The sequence below is a fragment of the Bombus bifarius genome, unplaced genomic scaffold (genome assembly GCF_011952205.1).
Source record: "Bombus bifarius isolate JDL3187 unplaced genomic scaffold, Bbif_JDL3187 scf7180000008062, whole genome shotgun sequence".
In the NCBI taxonomy this organism is placed as follows: domain Eukaryota; kingdom Metazoa; phylum Arthropoda; class Insecta; order Hymenoptera; family Apidae; genus Bombus; species Bombus bifarius.
In genome coordinates this window covers 385,810-402,067 of record NW_022884426.1, presented here as the reverse complement: position 1 = coordinate 402,067, position 16,258 = coordinate 385,810, and the positions used below count along the sequence as shown (strand labels likewise).

Genomic DNA, 16,258 nt, shown 5'->3' with positions numbered 1-16,258 from the left:
TGATTCAAATTAATAAAAATATGGCACTAAATTTATAACTAGGAACTTATAATCTAAATATATTTTAAATCTAATAAAAAATGAATCCGGAATTTATTAATAATTGAACCTAATATGTGTATTAATTCGGAATATATTTCGAAAGTTTTATATTTCGAAAATTCGGTATTAATGAATATTTTGGTTAAATATTTGAGAATATTAACATAAAAATAAAATGCAATATATTTTGAAAAATAAGGTTTTCGTTTTAATTTGTCAGTATCCCTTGTGTTCTTTAAATAATTTTCATCTTCCGATAAATAGATTTGCATCGCATAAATTTTAAGTACGCGCCTAATACTATATTGTTATTTCCACCAAGCGATTCATGCGTTACCACATCTCTACGATTTCTTACTACCTATAGTTCAGCTAGTACAAAATGGTCGACGTGCCTTGACTGTATGATACAGATTGGTAGATACAACATTTTGTTTCCTCATGAAGGAATTAGATACAATACACTACGTGTAATATTAATGGATTTATAAAGGTTATTGCATTTCAGGTGTGTATTATTTTTAATGTTAAGTGATATCTTTCAATAAGCAAAGTAATTAAGTCGAGCGTTCACCTGTCAATACGGCTTCTTTTGGCAGCAAAGTGTGTACGTCGCCCTTATCAGAGTGTGAAAGACTGCATATATAACTGATGTTTCCCAACTCATAATAAGTCTAAAATATATCGTAATTGTGTTGTACTTTTTATTTGCGAATTTTTTCATTAACTGTATAAAGATTCTCGAATTTACATGTTTTATGAAATGTTTTCGAAACGATAAACTTAATGTAACGCTATTTGTAATATTTACAAATGTTTCAGTATCCGATTTCGGAAAAATTAAATAATCACTTAATCGTCGGAAATAAAAGAGATGGAAAAACGACAGGAAATATTAGCTCCGTTTTCCTCTGGTAAGTTGCTACTAACACAAAGACATGAGTAATTTCTCTCTGTCTATATTATATACATTTATTGATACCATCATTGTATGTAATAAAATATTGAAAGAAGGAACATAATATTTCTTAGAGAGTTGATATCCTGTCTATATTTTATTTACTAAAGCCTTTCTTTCTCCTGTAAAAAGTATAAATGTTTATTGTTATGTATAACTTTTTATATATTTGTTATGGAATATATATTACAATATTGTTTCAATGTTATTGACTTAATATACAAATACAGTTATGTATATTAATTCAAAGTAGAATTAACGTTGTAGTATAGATGTGTGTCTTGTTTTCATAACTTTTTAAAATAAATTAATTCTCTTTAGTCTTCATTTGTGACTTTAAATCAAATAAATATTATATTATACATATGCAATTTTATTTAATAATCTGTTATTATTATTATGGTTTTGTTTAATAATTAAAAACGAATTTCTATTGTAACAACTATAACTTTTTGTTTAAATTAATATTTTAGTTGTAATAAATTTTCTAAAATAACAATTTTCTACAGAAACTTGTCATTTGTTATATTTATAGGATGAGAATATATGTATGTATATTTAATTTTCACATGATTGGATTCAATGCTTCCATGAGTATAAAATTGATACAATACTGGTATTCTAAAATTATACATTTTATCAATACTTCAAAATATAGAAGTGTAATAGAAAATATTTGAAATAAGTTATAGTTAAGCATAGCTAAATCATAATCAAAGTATTTCGAATTTATGTATAATATTTTTACTAATAAAAATATAAAAATTAAAACAAATTTAAATGATATTTTTATATTAAAATTATTTAGCATTTAAAAAATATTAAGTAAAAAATTTAAAAATATGGTCAAATAATGAATTCGTCATTATTCGGATTAAATAATAATTTAGTTAGTTTAAGATGAGACTCCAAACAGATACAATTTAGATTTAAAAATATTTTGATTAAAGCCTAATAACTCTTGTAAACGATATTTAATCGCGAGATATGAATTATGAATACGGAAACAAAAGATAAAATTATTGAAAAGGGTGGTAATAAAAGTATTAGGTTGAAGGTTGGAGGTCGGTTAAGGATCGGGGGTGCATGGAGGTGGGGTGGCACGCGCGGACCAACGGATCAATTCGCGCTTGGGAGCTACGGGGAAAAGCAACAGTGTGTCTACCCCTTGCTTCCCGGAAAAGTACTTGATACGATTTAATCTCTTTTATTTATTCGTGATACTAGGATGACAATAAACAGTTCATCAAATCAATATGTAGGTACAATAGAATATGTTAATTGATTGAATATTTTCATCAGGAGTGTCATTATCCGGGTGATTCATGTGACCAACATCTATATTAGATTCTCTTTTTTGATAAAATTACAATAACATGTAATTGTTCGATCAAATATAATAAGAAAACTGGTTTTATCAGTAGAAGTGATAAGATCAAGATAATAGTCCTACATTTATTTATTACCAATTAACGTTAAATCGATGTAATAAGACATACTTGTTTCCGAATTGTGACATTTGACAGACGACCTTGGATTATCTGTGATCGATATTAATGTAATAAAATATAGCTACTATTTTCAATTAAGTTCGTTTCGATAAAAGAACTGAACAAATTATTCGTATTGATATTCACACGTTTATAAAATTAAAAATACAAATATATATACCATACAATTTGACCTGGTTTTCATTGAATATATCTTTATACATTACTGACATGAGAGCGGGAGGCTGCTGCAATTGTCACGAGCGGGTCCCCTATTTGTTCTCTTCGCAGTCAATAGACGCGAGGACATTTGGATATCGGTTTTCTCATATCTCGATGCAGTTCATGAAGTGCGATATTCCTTGTTGCAGTACCGTTTTTCGTGAAAGATTATCTTACAATCTAATTTTTGAGTAATTTATATTGTGCCATACAATAACGTATTGTTATTACTTAAACTGATCACTGAATGTGTTTAAATAATAATTATTTTGTTATATTTCATCTCTGTATTATATAGTCGTAAATAATAAAAAATGATTTGTTTTTAATATGCTTATAGATGAATGTCCAAATAGTGGGGAGGATAGTGAAGAAGATGTAATAACTGATTATTTAGGATCATCGCATTCTGATTGCGATCGTATACCTATTATTAATGGAGATCTTGGCAGTTTAAATTTACATGGAAATATAATTACTGAGACCGGCTACACCAAAGACAATACAGAGAAAACGGCTATTACAATGTCTGAAGGGACTGAAAGAGATGAACAGCAACAGCAGCATTCGCTGCTTACACTTGGCACTAGTAGTCAAGCTCAGACTAATCCGTTGGTGCCAATTATTAGTGTCACACCTCATTCACCTGGTCTTGCTAAAAACTACCCAGTTTTAGGTAAATATTTTTGATTTTTGATTTATGTAACTCCATGCATTACATTTCATTGATCTCAGTATCACTTGACATTACAAAATTTTATGTGCTTTTGTGGCTAACAATTCGTTCACCTCCTTGCAGAGGACAACTTGCAGCATCTGCATGAAATCCATGATTGTATTCAGCGTATGAGAGATCTGACGCTGAGCAACTGGGGATATAATCACCGCACATCTCACAATGATGTACCTCAACGGTTAACTTCATCATGTCCTTCCCTATGTCCTTTCATTTCACCTGAAATTGCACCACGCTCAAGCAATAATGATACAGGATCTGATCCTGATCTCCTTGCTAACTGTTCTACCAACAGCTCTCCCACACATTTTCCATCAGTAGGTCCTCGTTCACAGAATGCACAAGGTATAGACAGAAGACGCAGCTGGACTGACTTGGAAGACACTCGATGTGGGCGTCGCAGATATTCTGGGCAAAATCATCTACAAGCACAAAACATGGTTAATATTGTCTGATACATTTTTAAAGAAATACTTTATTCATTGTACACTTGTGGGATGAGTTTAATAGCTTCATTGCTTTTTTTAATATGTTTTGTTAAAGCTTTTGACTATTCTTTCCATTATTATATTCATTGTATAACCATTACAATTGCAGCGACAACGCAGTATTAGTTTAAGCAGTTTAGACAGTGAAATGGAAATAGAATTACATGGAAAATCTTGTACTAGACCTGTAGGAGTTGCTAGTCGAGCATGCAGATCGCAAGCAAGTACTCATTCTCTCAATGAAGCTGATCTTGTACAGGTAATGGATGCTCATATTGAGAAGTTTCTTATATGTTTAATTTGTAATGAAGTGCATTGCAAATTTTTCTTTAACAGAGCGAATATCAGAAGATAGTTACAAAACGATTCAAAGGTAGTCAAAGATTAGCAGACAGCAGTGGTTTAATGCCTGGTCTTACAGGTTCTCGTTTACCTCTTCAGAAATCTATTTCAACGCCTTCAATTGTTACACCTCAAGTTAATGCTCACTTGGCAGAAACTGTAACTAGAACAACACCGTCACTTACAGCGTAAGCTAAATAAAAATATTTTTAGATTGTACAGCTAGATCAATACTGATGCAAATTTGTAAGCTATTGCATTGTCTTTTAATACATTTAAGAAATAACAATAATATTTTTTGTAATAAAATTATTAGTGTAAGTCTTATATTTTGAAATGTCATTGAAGTATATTAATAATATTTTGATTTTATTTTCAGTTTTGTATTTATTTCATCAATTTTTAACAACTGCTTATAAATACTTCATGTTTTATGATCTAGCTTGCAATCTTTTTATGATATCATATACAAGTAGCATATAAAGTAACACATATTTTATGTATATATGAAGTATAAGATATGTGTATACATATATTTCTTTTAACTTAAGTAATTTTTAAATTAATAGTAAAAACAAATTGCATGGTTATTAATACGTTTATAAAAGATTTCAAAATTCGCCTACATTTAAGAATGCTTGCATCTTGTAGATGAAAGTATTTTAGCATGGTTGCACCATTTATTGCTATACTTAAGCAATTTTCAATTTTTTAAGACTACATTGCACCTATATTAAAGTCAAAATATTACTTCATCCTCATAATATTTGATTCCTAAAATTATTTCAAAAATTTTTATCTCACGTTGAATAATCTAAGTAATCATTAAATAATCATTTAAATGATATTCCGTATACTCTGTTTAACTGTGCGTCTTTGTGGCACTATTATCTCGGTGGAAAACCACGCGAGAATATCTGATTTGCATCTTTTACACAATAGTCGCATACTTTGTGTTTGTACTTGATAATTTCCTACCATCCTGCATGGTACAGCCGACGTGAAAGAAACGAAAAGGGTAGTGGAAGTGAAACTGAAACTGAGGATCTTCACACTCCAAACAGCCATGAATTCCATGAAGACAGAGAAGGCACTCCAAATGCTCAGATATCCTTTGATGAGTTACTAACGGAGTGAGTATTATACATTTTCAGTTTTTCACATATATATAAGGTGTGTGGTAACAGATAGAAAACAATTTAAGGGGTGCTTCTATTATACAAGACAAAAAAGAAAAATAATAAAATTATGTTTGAATTTCTTTTTATTAGTTATTGACATTTAAAAGTCAATTTCAATATCCCTATAATATAGAATATTAAGAGAAGACTTTACTACCATAAATAATACATTTTATTAAGAAAGATTATAGATTGAATATAGAACTTGCCTACTCACAAAAATCCATAAGAGAATATCAATCTACCCTATGGAATTTCTAAGTAGGAAAGACTATCATCTCCTCTAATTCACGAATTTGTCTGTATGATTACAAAAGAGATACATTATGTACACGACTTTTTTATTCTGCATTTTAGTCTTATTTTGGTTTGTCTAAGCAGTTATTTATCATTTGTTACCAAACACTTTATATAGTATATTCTGCTAACAAGGCACAAGGAAAAAAATAACTGGTTTGTATCAGCTTTATTATTAATTATTTTTTTCTTATATCGTATATACATGATAATCAGATTATAATACTATTTAGATTTTTCTATGTGTATTTTACTCTTTCATTAAAATGCTCAGTAATGTACGCATTTAGTCATAACTTATAATTTATTTTTATCGTAATCACTAGTGTAAATACACCATAGTACTGCTTGTAAATATTTACTGCTAATCATTTTCATACTATACTGTTTTATATTGTAAATTATTTAAATTAATTACATTTATACATATATTAATTATAATATGTAGATATAATAAATAAATATATGTACATTTCTTTTTAGTGGAGTTGTATATGACGATCATCAATCAGAAAAAACTAGAAGAAAACGAGGTTCTATCTTTTTTCGTAAAAAAAAGGTATTAAAATTACGATATAGGAGATTCAAGTATATAGATAAAATATAATTCTAAAAATTACAATGAAATTGCAGGATAAGAGTTCCATCAAATCTACATCAAGCATATCCACAACTTCAAATAGCTATAATGTTAAGAGAGGATCTACCGCATCGTTACCCCTACCAGCGTCCTCTGGAAGTGGAAGGTAAATAACTTTTATTATTAGAATTATAGATTTCTTGCATTGGATCTGCGTATCTGTGGTTCAAGATTCGCACGCAATTGGCATGACTAGGCCTAAACTCGGAGTTTATTACAAACTCTTCTTATTTTCAATAGAAGTACAGGAGAACTTCCAGCATCCGAATTATTAAGAAGGCATGATTGTTTAAATGAGAAAATTTTTGAATATCGGAGAATCAAATTTCTAATAGCGAATAGATCTTCGGATATTAGAGATTCTACTGTACTGTATAACTTAAAGAATACATACACATATTTGCGCTCAGCAAAAAACGCAACTTTTTTTACTTTTCTTTGCTCATTAGATTTTTATAAAAATGTATCATCTGGGAGAAGTAATTAAACTTCGTTAATTGCCACTTATCAATTGATAATTTAATATAATTAATTGCCAAAAAAATTTTGATATGTCAATATTTATATATATTTAAAACTTCTGTTAATCTATTATATTTCACATTTTACTCTGAGAAGTCTCTCTTACTGAATTTCTACATTTTGTATGAAAAACAAATAGAATAGGATAAATGCTAGAGGAAGTATTGTATCTGCTTATTATTCAGAAGCTTTGGCTGGCTCAAAAGCTTATTATTTCTAATTAATTTTGCAATTTAACCAAATAGTATGGCAAGCTTTAGCGTGTTTATCCTCGCGTCTCTAACATTAATTGATAAAAACATTTGCATATACATGTTAATTAACATACAAATTTCTATACCCAAACTTCTTCGGATATTGATTTTACAAGTTCAACATAAATTATAGATACGATACTAACGAAAAATGGTAGTTTTTACAATTCGAAAAGGGTATACACAATCTTTTTAAAAATGCATATCTATATGTTCTATATTGCACTAAAGTATGCTTTCGAAAAGGTAATGTTTACCTATAAAAGAGCGTGTATTATCAAGTGATATATAAAAACTGAGAAACGTAATAGAGTAAGAAAACTGAAGAAGGAAGGGAAACAAAAGGCAAAATAAGGTTGCCCTAATGCAGTGTGTGCTTTTTCCTTCCCCCGTGCATTCCCTCTCGTGCAACGACAAACCGATCGATTGTTCGACGATTAAAGGGAAATTAACAGCAAGAAAGCCGTGACAAGCTACAGTCCTTGGCGGCGAGTTGCTACTAAGCTCGGAGTCAAGTAAGTCTCAGAAGTCTGATGTGTTCCTCCTATTCTGTCGAAGCGTTCGTACGTTTCTGTTCGTATATTAAGTCCTACACAGTAGTAGGATGACCCGCGTCTATCGTTTCTCGATTCTTTTCTTGCACACATTGTTCAAAAGGCAATTGTATTGCCTCTTTGTGTTGTATTGACAGAGACATCACCTTGCCCCTGCCTATGCTTCTGATATGCTTGCTTCTATCATTTCTGATTATTCAATGATATATTTTATGTATACATCTCTTTGTAACTTCATCCAATCATTATAATATAAACATACAATTGTTAAATAACTAAGTAATTTCTTTATCAAGCATCATCAAGAATGAACATCTAGTACTCTCGTGCTTCCAATTGATATAAATTTCTTTATTACCCTGCACTTTGACTTTCCCTCCATAGTATGAATTTGTAGCTTTATTTACAATCTGTCCCGTGCTACTAAATGTATCTCAGAATCTACATTCAGCATTGTTCACTCATAAAACTTTTGTAGAAATACATTAATAATAAACATTTTAGGTGTCAAGTTAGGGAAAATTCTATCATTATACACAGATAGGCGATTTCATGTTAAATTAATTATTTCTTTATGTTACTAATATGTATTTTCCAAAATAAAATATGATGTAGTGCACGTAAAATCAGAGAAAAGGAGATTTAAGTAATAATTTTGCTAATTTCTAATTTATTTAAAAATATTGCGAAATTTGGAATGTTTGCCTGTTTTCATTAAAATGAGTTACACTTAAAAAATTTGATTTCAGAAACTATTCGCAGAACTTGACGTATTGTAATGTTGAAAATATTATTTAAAATATTCCTATTCTTTTAATTTGTCCGAAAATCGTGTGGTTTTTAAATTTAAGAAGACGTAATGAAATGTTCCTCGAAATTTTAGTTAAAGAATAAGTCCTTTCCCCGATGAAGTTTTTGAAAATGTTTAATTGATTCAGCTTCTAAAGACGGTGCAACACGTGCACCTTATTTCAGGTAAACGGACTGTATGCTTCGCTATTATGGTCGGTTGTTCGTACTACTCGCATTCCATGTTCTCTCCATATTAAACCTTTCCTTTAATATTCAAAGTTTAGCAGCGCAACTAAACAGAAAATAAAGTGAATATAGACTACAATTTATGTTGAGACACATCATGTGACACAACCCTCCTTCTTTATATTCATTTGAATGACATTAAAGAAACCCTTCGGTAGGTACAAATGACATATGGGACGGATATGAGACCTGCCACTTTATTTTTATTGGATTGGCCACTAAGTGATTGCGAATTTTGTCAATACCACCTAATGTCAAAATCCGCAATCACTTAGTTGCCAAATAGATCTTATTCAAGAAGTATCTAATTCTTTATATATAATTTATCCAAGTTTTGCAGATACCTGAGATTACGGATTCAAAAGAGTCGAACAGGCTCGGATAAATATCCAAGATATACGAATGAACGGATAGCCTGTCACTCTCAAGCCGATTTGAGTCGATTAAAAGAAAGAAGTCATCCGACTTGGTCGGACATGATCGGTTTTGAATCTCGAAGTTAAGAGCTCACGGTTATTCATAAAATTAGAGATACGAATCGGTCCAAATTAGTCCGAAAATATTGGGCTACATGAGAATTCATGTCTTGAATATCATCTCGTTACCAGGTCATACTTTAATTTCGGGTACCCGCAGTACTGACCAATTAATATACAAACATCTGTCCCTAATTGATAAATAAACTATCAAAGAATTGTAACATGTTCAAAATATCTGACATCATATTGACCTTATAGATTTGTTTAATTAGAATTGCATTAATAATTTTGTGTCACTATACCCTTTATTACTTCAAGTTATGATAAATGTGGCACTAGTGTTTAATTTTCAAATCAGCATTAAGATAAAATTGTCTTTTATAATGTATAATTTTAATTATGGAATACTACAACAAACACAACATTTGTTTCTTTATGATAGAAGCAGTATTTAAAAATATAGACTTATATTTTTCTTTCAGTCAAACAATAAATGAGGAGAAAGATGGAGATGGACAACATCGTGATATATCTAGGTTTGTAGAAACTTGTGTATTATTCAATTTTCTTTATCTTAAAATATCTAATTTATAAGAGCTTTTTGTTTAAAATAATATTGCAGTGGATTAGAAGGATTTGACTTTGGAGATGACGCTTATCAATTCACAGTGGGCGATCTGGAAGGTTTGGATCCTGAATTAGGCCTAGCTAAAGAAGAACCTGATTCTTGGAGTGCTGCCATTGGACATAACGTTGCATTACGATTAGCTGATAACTGTGAACGAAAAGTGAAAAGACAAGAACACATTTATGAATTTGTACTTACGGAAAAACATCACTGTTTGGTACTTCTCGCCATGGAAAGAATTTTTGCGGAAGGTCTGCGACGTCACTTTCGTTTGGGTCAAGCAGATCTGGAACGCATGTTCCCAAGACTACGCGATCTCATTGATATTCATTTACGATTTCTGCAAAAGTTACGTAAGAGGCAAAACACAAATTCTATTGTTCCTACAATTGCTGATATATTAGTGGATCAATTCTCTGGAGAGAATGCGCAACGTATGAAGAGTGCCTATGGAGAATTCTGTAGTCGTCACAGAGATGCTGTTGAAGCTTATAAGTATTATTTGCGTCATGACCCTCGATTTGCACGATTCGTACGCCAATGTCAGGTAACCATAGTAGAGCATTTATTCTTTTGTTCATTTGCATATATATATATATATATATATAATAACATGAAGATGCATATAATTAACGTTTATACAGTCACATCCTTTGCTGAAGAAGAAAGGAATTCCTGAGTGCATTCTATTTGTTACTCAACGTTTAACAAAGTATCCACTGCTCGTTGAGCCACTCATAAAAACAGTTATTGCACATGAAGAAGGTGAAGATTTACGCAAAGCCCTGGTTCTTGTTAAAGAAATCTTAGCAAATGTAGATGCATGTGTTGCTGACAAGGAAAGAGAAGATAGAAAATTAGAAATCTATAACAAGTAAAAAAAATTATATATTTTATAAACTATATTTTTAATGCTTTCATACTTATTAATAACATTTCTCTTATTATTATCATTTAGGATCGACGCAAAATCTTTTGCAACATATCGTGGTGCCAAGTTCAAAAAATCAGACATCATGGCATTTAATAGAATCTTAAAATTCGAAGGAACTGCATATTTAATGCAAGGTCGTGGAAAAATGACTGCCATTGTAGTGGTTGTTCTTTCTGACATATTATTTTTCTTGGCTGAGAGAGATCAGAAGTATGCATTTTTTGTGCCTGACAATAAGGCTGGTATAGTATCACTTCAAAAATTACTAGTTCGTGAAAAAGCGGGTCAAGAATCTAGAGGAATTTATTTAATAAGTAGTAATCCAGCTGAACCTGAGATGTTCGAATTGAAAATTCAAAAACCGAAAGATAAACAATTATGGATACAAGCAATTAGATCAGCAGTTGAAGCCTGTCCACAAGAATCTGAAAATGAAACTGATATATTAACTGAAAATAATAATAATAATGAATTAAGAGATACACGTTCCTCTTCTATATCGTTACTTTCTGTTGAAGAAAGACAACGTTTAGTTAAAACTAAAGAGTTACATGTTCTTAAGATAGTTGGTACGTGCGACATTTCGTTATTAAATATATATATTTTAATAAAAACGTGAATATGTTATTAAATCATTTTATATTACTATAATTAGGTGAACTGCGAAAAAAGGATGCAGAACAGGCGTTATTACTCGAAGAGAAAATCAGCTTACAAATGCAACTCTTACATGCTGCTAATATTTGGAGTGGGAACGAAAGTAGTGATAATGAGAAAATAGAAAAAGCTGATAAAGAAATTGCAGATTATACAAGATTAGTTCACAATGAAGGAACAGATACTACACAGTTACGACAAGAGGTTACTATGTTTTATATATACTACTTTATATATTTTCAAATTAAATTATAACTATAAAGGATATTCATATAACTATAAAGGATTTCTGTATATACTTTATAAGATATTATAACTTATATTATTCAAACTTATATAACATTTTTATTTCATTTTTAATCATATGCATAGAATAAATTAATCATATGTATAGAATTAAATTAAATATCCTGTACATATAAGTGCAGTGAAAACTAAAGAAAAAGTAATTCTTTTTGTAGGTGATTGTTGCTGTGCAAGAAGCAACAAAACTTGCTAGCTCATTATCTTTTACTGCGGGTGGCGCTACTCTTTCGAGAAGTTTAAGTTCTGCGGGAGAGCGACATAGTGAGGCCTATGTTCCGTCTGCTCTTTGTGTTCCTCGAAGAGCTGAGACATTTGCGGGTTTTGATCATAACAAGGTAAATACACAATACATACATAGCAATTAAAATCAATATAATAATATTGTGTTCTTTTTTTAGGAAAAGTATCCGTTACGAGAGTCTGCAATTCATTCTGTAATTTCTCTTCCAAAGGTTAGTGAATTTATAAAAGAAGGTCTAGAAGAAAAAGGAAATCAAGATACAGAAATAAATAAAGATCAACAATGGGCAGCGATTCGTCTGTCTCATCATGTCTATAGGTTGGTCTGTATAATTAGTAATCAGATGACAACAATTGATAGTCTACAGGCTCAATTAGCAGCATGTAAAGAGGGTAGTATGGGCAAATCAAATAATAGACCTAATCCAAATCGCCAATTAGAAGAATTACGTAATTTACAAGACAAGTTAAGTCGAGAGAAAGCAGCGTTTCGCGCCGCATCACAACAAGAACAAAAGCAGCTAGAAGAAGAACGAGCCGAATTAGTAAGACAACGTGAACAATTAGCAGCAGAACAGAGAGATGTTACGCAGCAACGAGATCAGCTATACCGACGACTCGAGGCATTAGAACGGCAAGGATTGACAGTAGTTACAGGTTCTGCACCTAGTTCTACAACTATTCACTTATCCCACTTGACGCAAGGAACTGATACCACTGTGCAGACGCGGAAAGCACAGCCGGATGCTAAAAGAATACCATTAAATTTAATTAGTGCTACTAATCAGCAAAAAGTGCAAAGTAATCTTCCAGTCAAGCAACAATTGCCTCTAAAACTTGCTAGTGGAAGCAACAATAATAGTAGGCAAGTATAAATATTAGTTTGAAATTATGTGTTTAAATTACGAAATATATTTCATGCATATACATTTTTTATCTAATAAAAAATATAGAAGTGGAAGTACGAGTAATAATAGTCCAGATCGACATTCACGAACGGGAAGCAGCCCAGCAATCGTAACTGGCTCTACGTATTCTTCACCAGAATTAGGAAACAATCATGCCGCTACAAGTCAAAGTCATTCCTCAAATCGTTCACTTAGAATTACACGATCTCCTCCGGAATATTCACATCAGCAACAGCATCAAAGAACGGAACAGCAGCAACCATTGGAAGAAGAAGTCATTTTTTTCTGACGTTTCTTTCGTTTTGGTCGGAAACATTCTCGATCTTCTCGTCCTGCAACTGGCGAAGCTACCCCGACTTCTACATTAACTCCCTCTCGAAGCCAATCAAAAGATGCTCAACCTAGAAGTCGCGTAAAGTCTTTTTGACTTTCAACATTTTCTCGGTAAGATTTACGTTATTTTTAACGTTCTCTTCATTATTACTATTATCTTTAATTCTTCCTTGTTCGTATCGTGTTTATGATAAGCTCTTCCTCGACCACTTCTTTTCTTCTTCTTACTTGCCCGTATCTTTTTTTTCTCTTTTCTTTTCTTAAAAATTTTATTAGTGTTGTACATTGAAATGCAACATAGTATATAAGTGATGCATTTATGGTGTCCATAATAACAGTATGATTGTCAAATAAAAAAAGGGACATACTATATTATTCTCAATGAATTGATAAAAGATAGTGTTACTTTTCAACTGCTACTGAGGGCAATAATATCATTTTTATGCAAATTCTCACAGAACCTATCATAAGGGGAGAATAACTATAAAATATGTGAAGAAATAAAGAGATAATGATTAGTGCTCAGAAATATTTACGAAAAAAAATATGTTAAAATGGCCGGCTTAGTGAAATAGATCAGCCGATCTTGTTAAATTCTTACTCGTTATGTTATTAAGCCGACTGACAGTTTTAGAAACATGATTTTAGACGAATCTTTTAAGCAAATCTGTTGCAGTTTGCTGAAAATGCAAAATAGAGAAAATACATTATATTAGGGTTGCATATACAGACATATATACATGGATGTGTATATATATATACTTTTTCATGACATATGTATGACATCACTTGTACGTATGTTGAGAATGAGACTTGCGGAAGTATATTGTGCATATGAATGAAATATTGAATGTACGTTCGTACGTAACAATTTCATTTTGCGGCACGTATACGTGTATATGTATTTGTACATGTATGTGTATGAATGTGTGAGCGCGGTAGCTATTCTTATACCATAACTTTAAAAGTATTTTAATACGTGCTAAAACGACGGGTAAGATCCATTGTTAACAATAATGCATTGCTATTATGTGTGCCAAGCCACAGATCGAAATCGTTAATTATTTGAATTTCATTACATCATTCCTGTAACGGGTATAAATCATTTTTAATTTAATTGAATCGAAAGCAATTCAAGCAATATTTTATATTTGATACTTTTCTTCGAGATTATTCACTGCCATTATCATTAATCTGTAATCGTTTTCTCTTTTCCCCTTTTTTTAATAACATATTTATTGCATTATGTAAGATCAGTGATAATTCTTGATCGTTTAAACTATTTTATTTATACTTTATACGAGACTTTTTTGATGAAAAGACTTACTGAGTATTTCGTGAAGATGGAAAAGTTCCAGAGAAAGTATTATACAAAGATTGATCATACTGCACGTCTAATTGTAAGATGTTGGATAAAAAGTAATCTTGAAAATGTGGCTGTATAATCTAGATCGTCGTTATAAGGTAAAAAATTGTTTGTTTTGATACGTACGTCTTGTTTAAATTTTGCACGTATTTACCTCAAAAGATGCTGTAGCGTGCAATATGATCGAATAAAAGGACAGCGTCGTCGAAGCACGATGATAAAACACGTGACTAATTAATTTATCTTCGTGAAGAAACATAAGTAATGCTATCAACTTGTCTCAATCAATCGTGATGACAATAGTTCTTAAAAGTATTTCCATAAGATGTAAAGCGTGAGAGAAAAAAAAAATATAATTGAATTCTTACAAGTCTATTATTAAAACAATGCCGAGTATATATTAGCTCGCAAATAATATTGTATTAACCTGTTAGTAGCCTTCATGGATGGGTGTACGACTTCATTTCAAAAACACTTAACACAAACTAAAATATTCTTAATATCATAATGCTCATTATGAAAAAAACATAGAACATATGCGAAAAGTAAGTTTTAACACTGGAATGTAATTCCACGAAATTATTCCAAATAGATATTACAAATTATATATTCTATACAGGTATATATATATATACATATAATTATATATGTATATATAGATATATAATTTAATATATATTAAAGAATGTATTCTTTATATACATTAAGAACGTTGCACCATGTCAAATGTAACTTCATGCTATTAAAGTTTATTGTTATTAAATATTATCCTTATACAATGAAGTCGCACACCATCTTCAGGGTAACGCGAAGAATCAAATTGGGATAACAACTAAGGAGTAGTGCGGCGGCCTACATGCGTCTTGTGGCATCTAAAATATTTGAGGTCACTGGACAGCATAAGTTTAAGAGAGGATATAAAGAATTATTAGTAACGCGGTTTTCCACGTTTTAGTGAATCTTTACGTCCCGGACGCTCATGGGAAGTATTTTTGTACGTTTACTCTGTACCTACTATTTTACTCTAAAACTATATATTACTGTTATCATTGTGATACTCGCAGCTGCGATCGTATTTGGAAACGTTAATATAAAATTACACCTAATAAGTAAACGCGTATTTGTTTTAAGACGCGTTCACTTGATACATCAGCATTAATTCTCTTAGAGTTTAACGATTTTAAACTAAAGGCCGTTACGTCGGTTATATGCTAATATTAATTGTTATCATTGTGTTATTTGCTTGATTACTTCATCAAGATTACCATTTATTCGCGATACACTAAATGCGTCTATTCTATAACAAATGCACGTAAACTCTTATTTTAATAACTCCTTATATTGTAAAATGAAATGATTTTTCCGGAAGGCGATATCCATAGAAATTAATCTGTTACGTGGCAAGAGTAAACAAATATTTACGATATTTTTCTTCCTCTTTCAATTCTATACAAATATATACATACTGATATGTGATTTACATTCCTTAACGTTTATATATATACATATGCTACATTTTTCGATTGATACATGAATCGCCGTTAAATCATTAATCGCATAAAGAAATAATATCTATTTATTATAAATGTACATACAACTGTTATTGTAATAAAGAAAAACGTGAGGGAAATGTACGATTATGT

The 16,258-nt window shown here is 30.9% G+C and overlaps 1 protein-coding gene across 6 annotated transcripts; it reads left to right on the top strand.

Moving 5' to 3' along the window:
• Nucleotides 1–401: 401 nt before the first annotated feature.
• LOC117208315 (rho guanine nucleotide exchange factor 18) lies at nt 402–16,245 on the top strand. 6 transcript variants are annotated; one of them, XM_033449381.1, is made up of 18 exons: nt 402–550; nt 865–956; nt 3,053–3,388; nt 3,512–3,888; nt 4,046–4,195; nt 4,273–4,466; nt 5,274–5,411; nt 6,240–6,315; nt 6,390–6,502; nt 7,616–7,687; nt 9,726–9,779; nt 9,866–10,418; nt 10,516–10,745; nt 10,830–11,374; nt 11,461–11,666; nt 11,924–12,103; nt 12,167–12,873; nt 12,962–16,245. In XM_033449381.1, the coding sequence occupies exons 2-18, from the start codon at nt 917–919 to the stop codon at nt 13,203–13,205; spliced, it is 4,215 nt and encodes a 1,404-aa protein (XP_033305272.1). In that variant the 5' UTR covers nt 402–550; nt 865–916; the 3' UTR covers nt 13,206–16,245. The 6 variants fall into 6 exon arrangements, with proteins under 6 accessions (XP_033305272.1, XP_033305274.1, XP_033305273.1 ...); XM_033449383.1 differs by lacking the exon at nt 5,274–5,411; XM_033449382.1 differs by lacking the exon at nt 7,616–7,687.
• Nucleotides 16,246–16,258: the final 13 nt, after the last annotated feature.

Bases quoted from the DNA above. Each gene is read 5' to 3' on its own strand.
- LOC117208315 (XM_033449381.1), top strand. From the start codon at position 917: ATGGAAAAACGACAGGAAATATTAGCTCCGTTTTCCTCTG. The intron at 5,412-6,239 runs GTGAGTATTATA...ATTTCTTTTTAG, and splicing joins TTTGATGAGTTACTAACGGA to TGGAGTTGTATATGACGATC. The intron at 11,667-11,923 runs GTTACTATGTTT...TTCTTTTTGTAG, and splicing joins CTACACAGTTACGACAAGAG to GTGATTGTTGCTGTGCAAGA.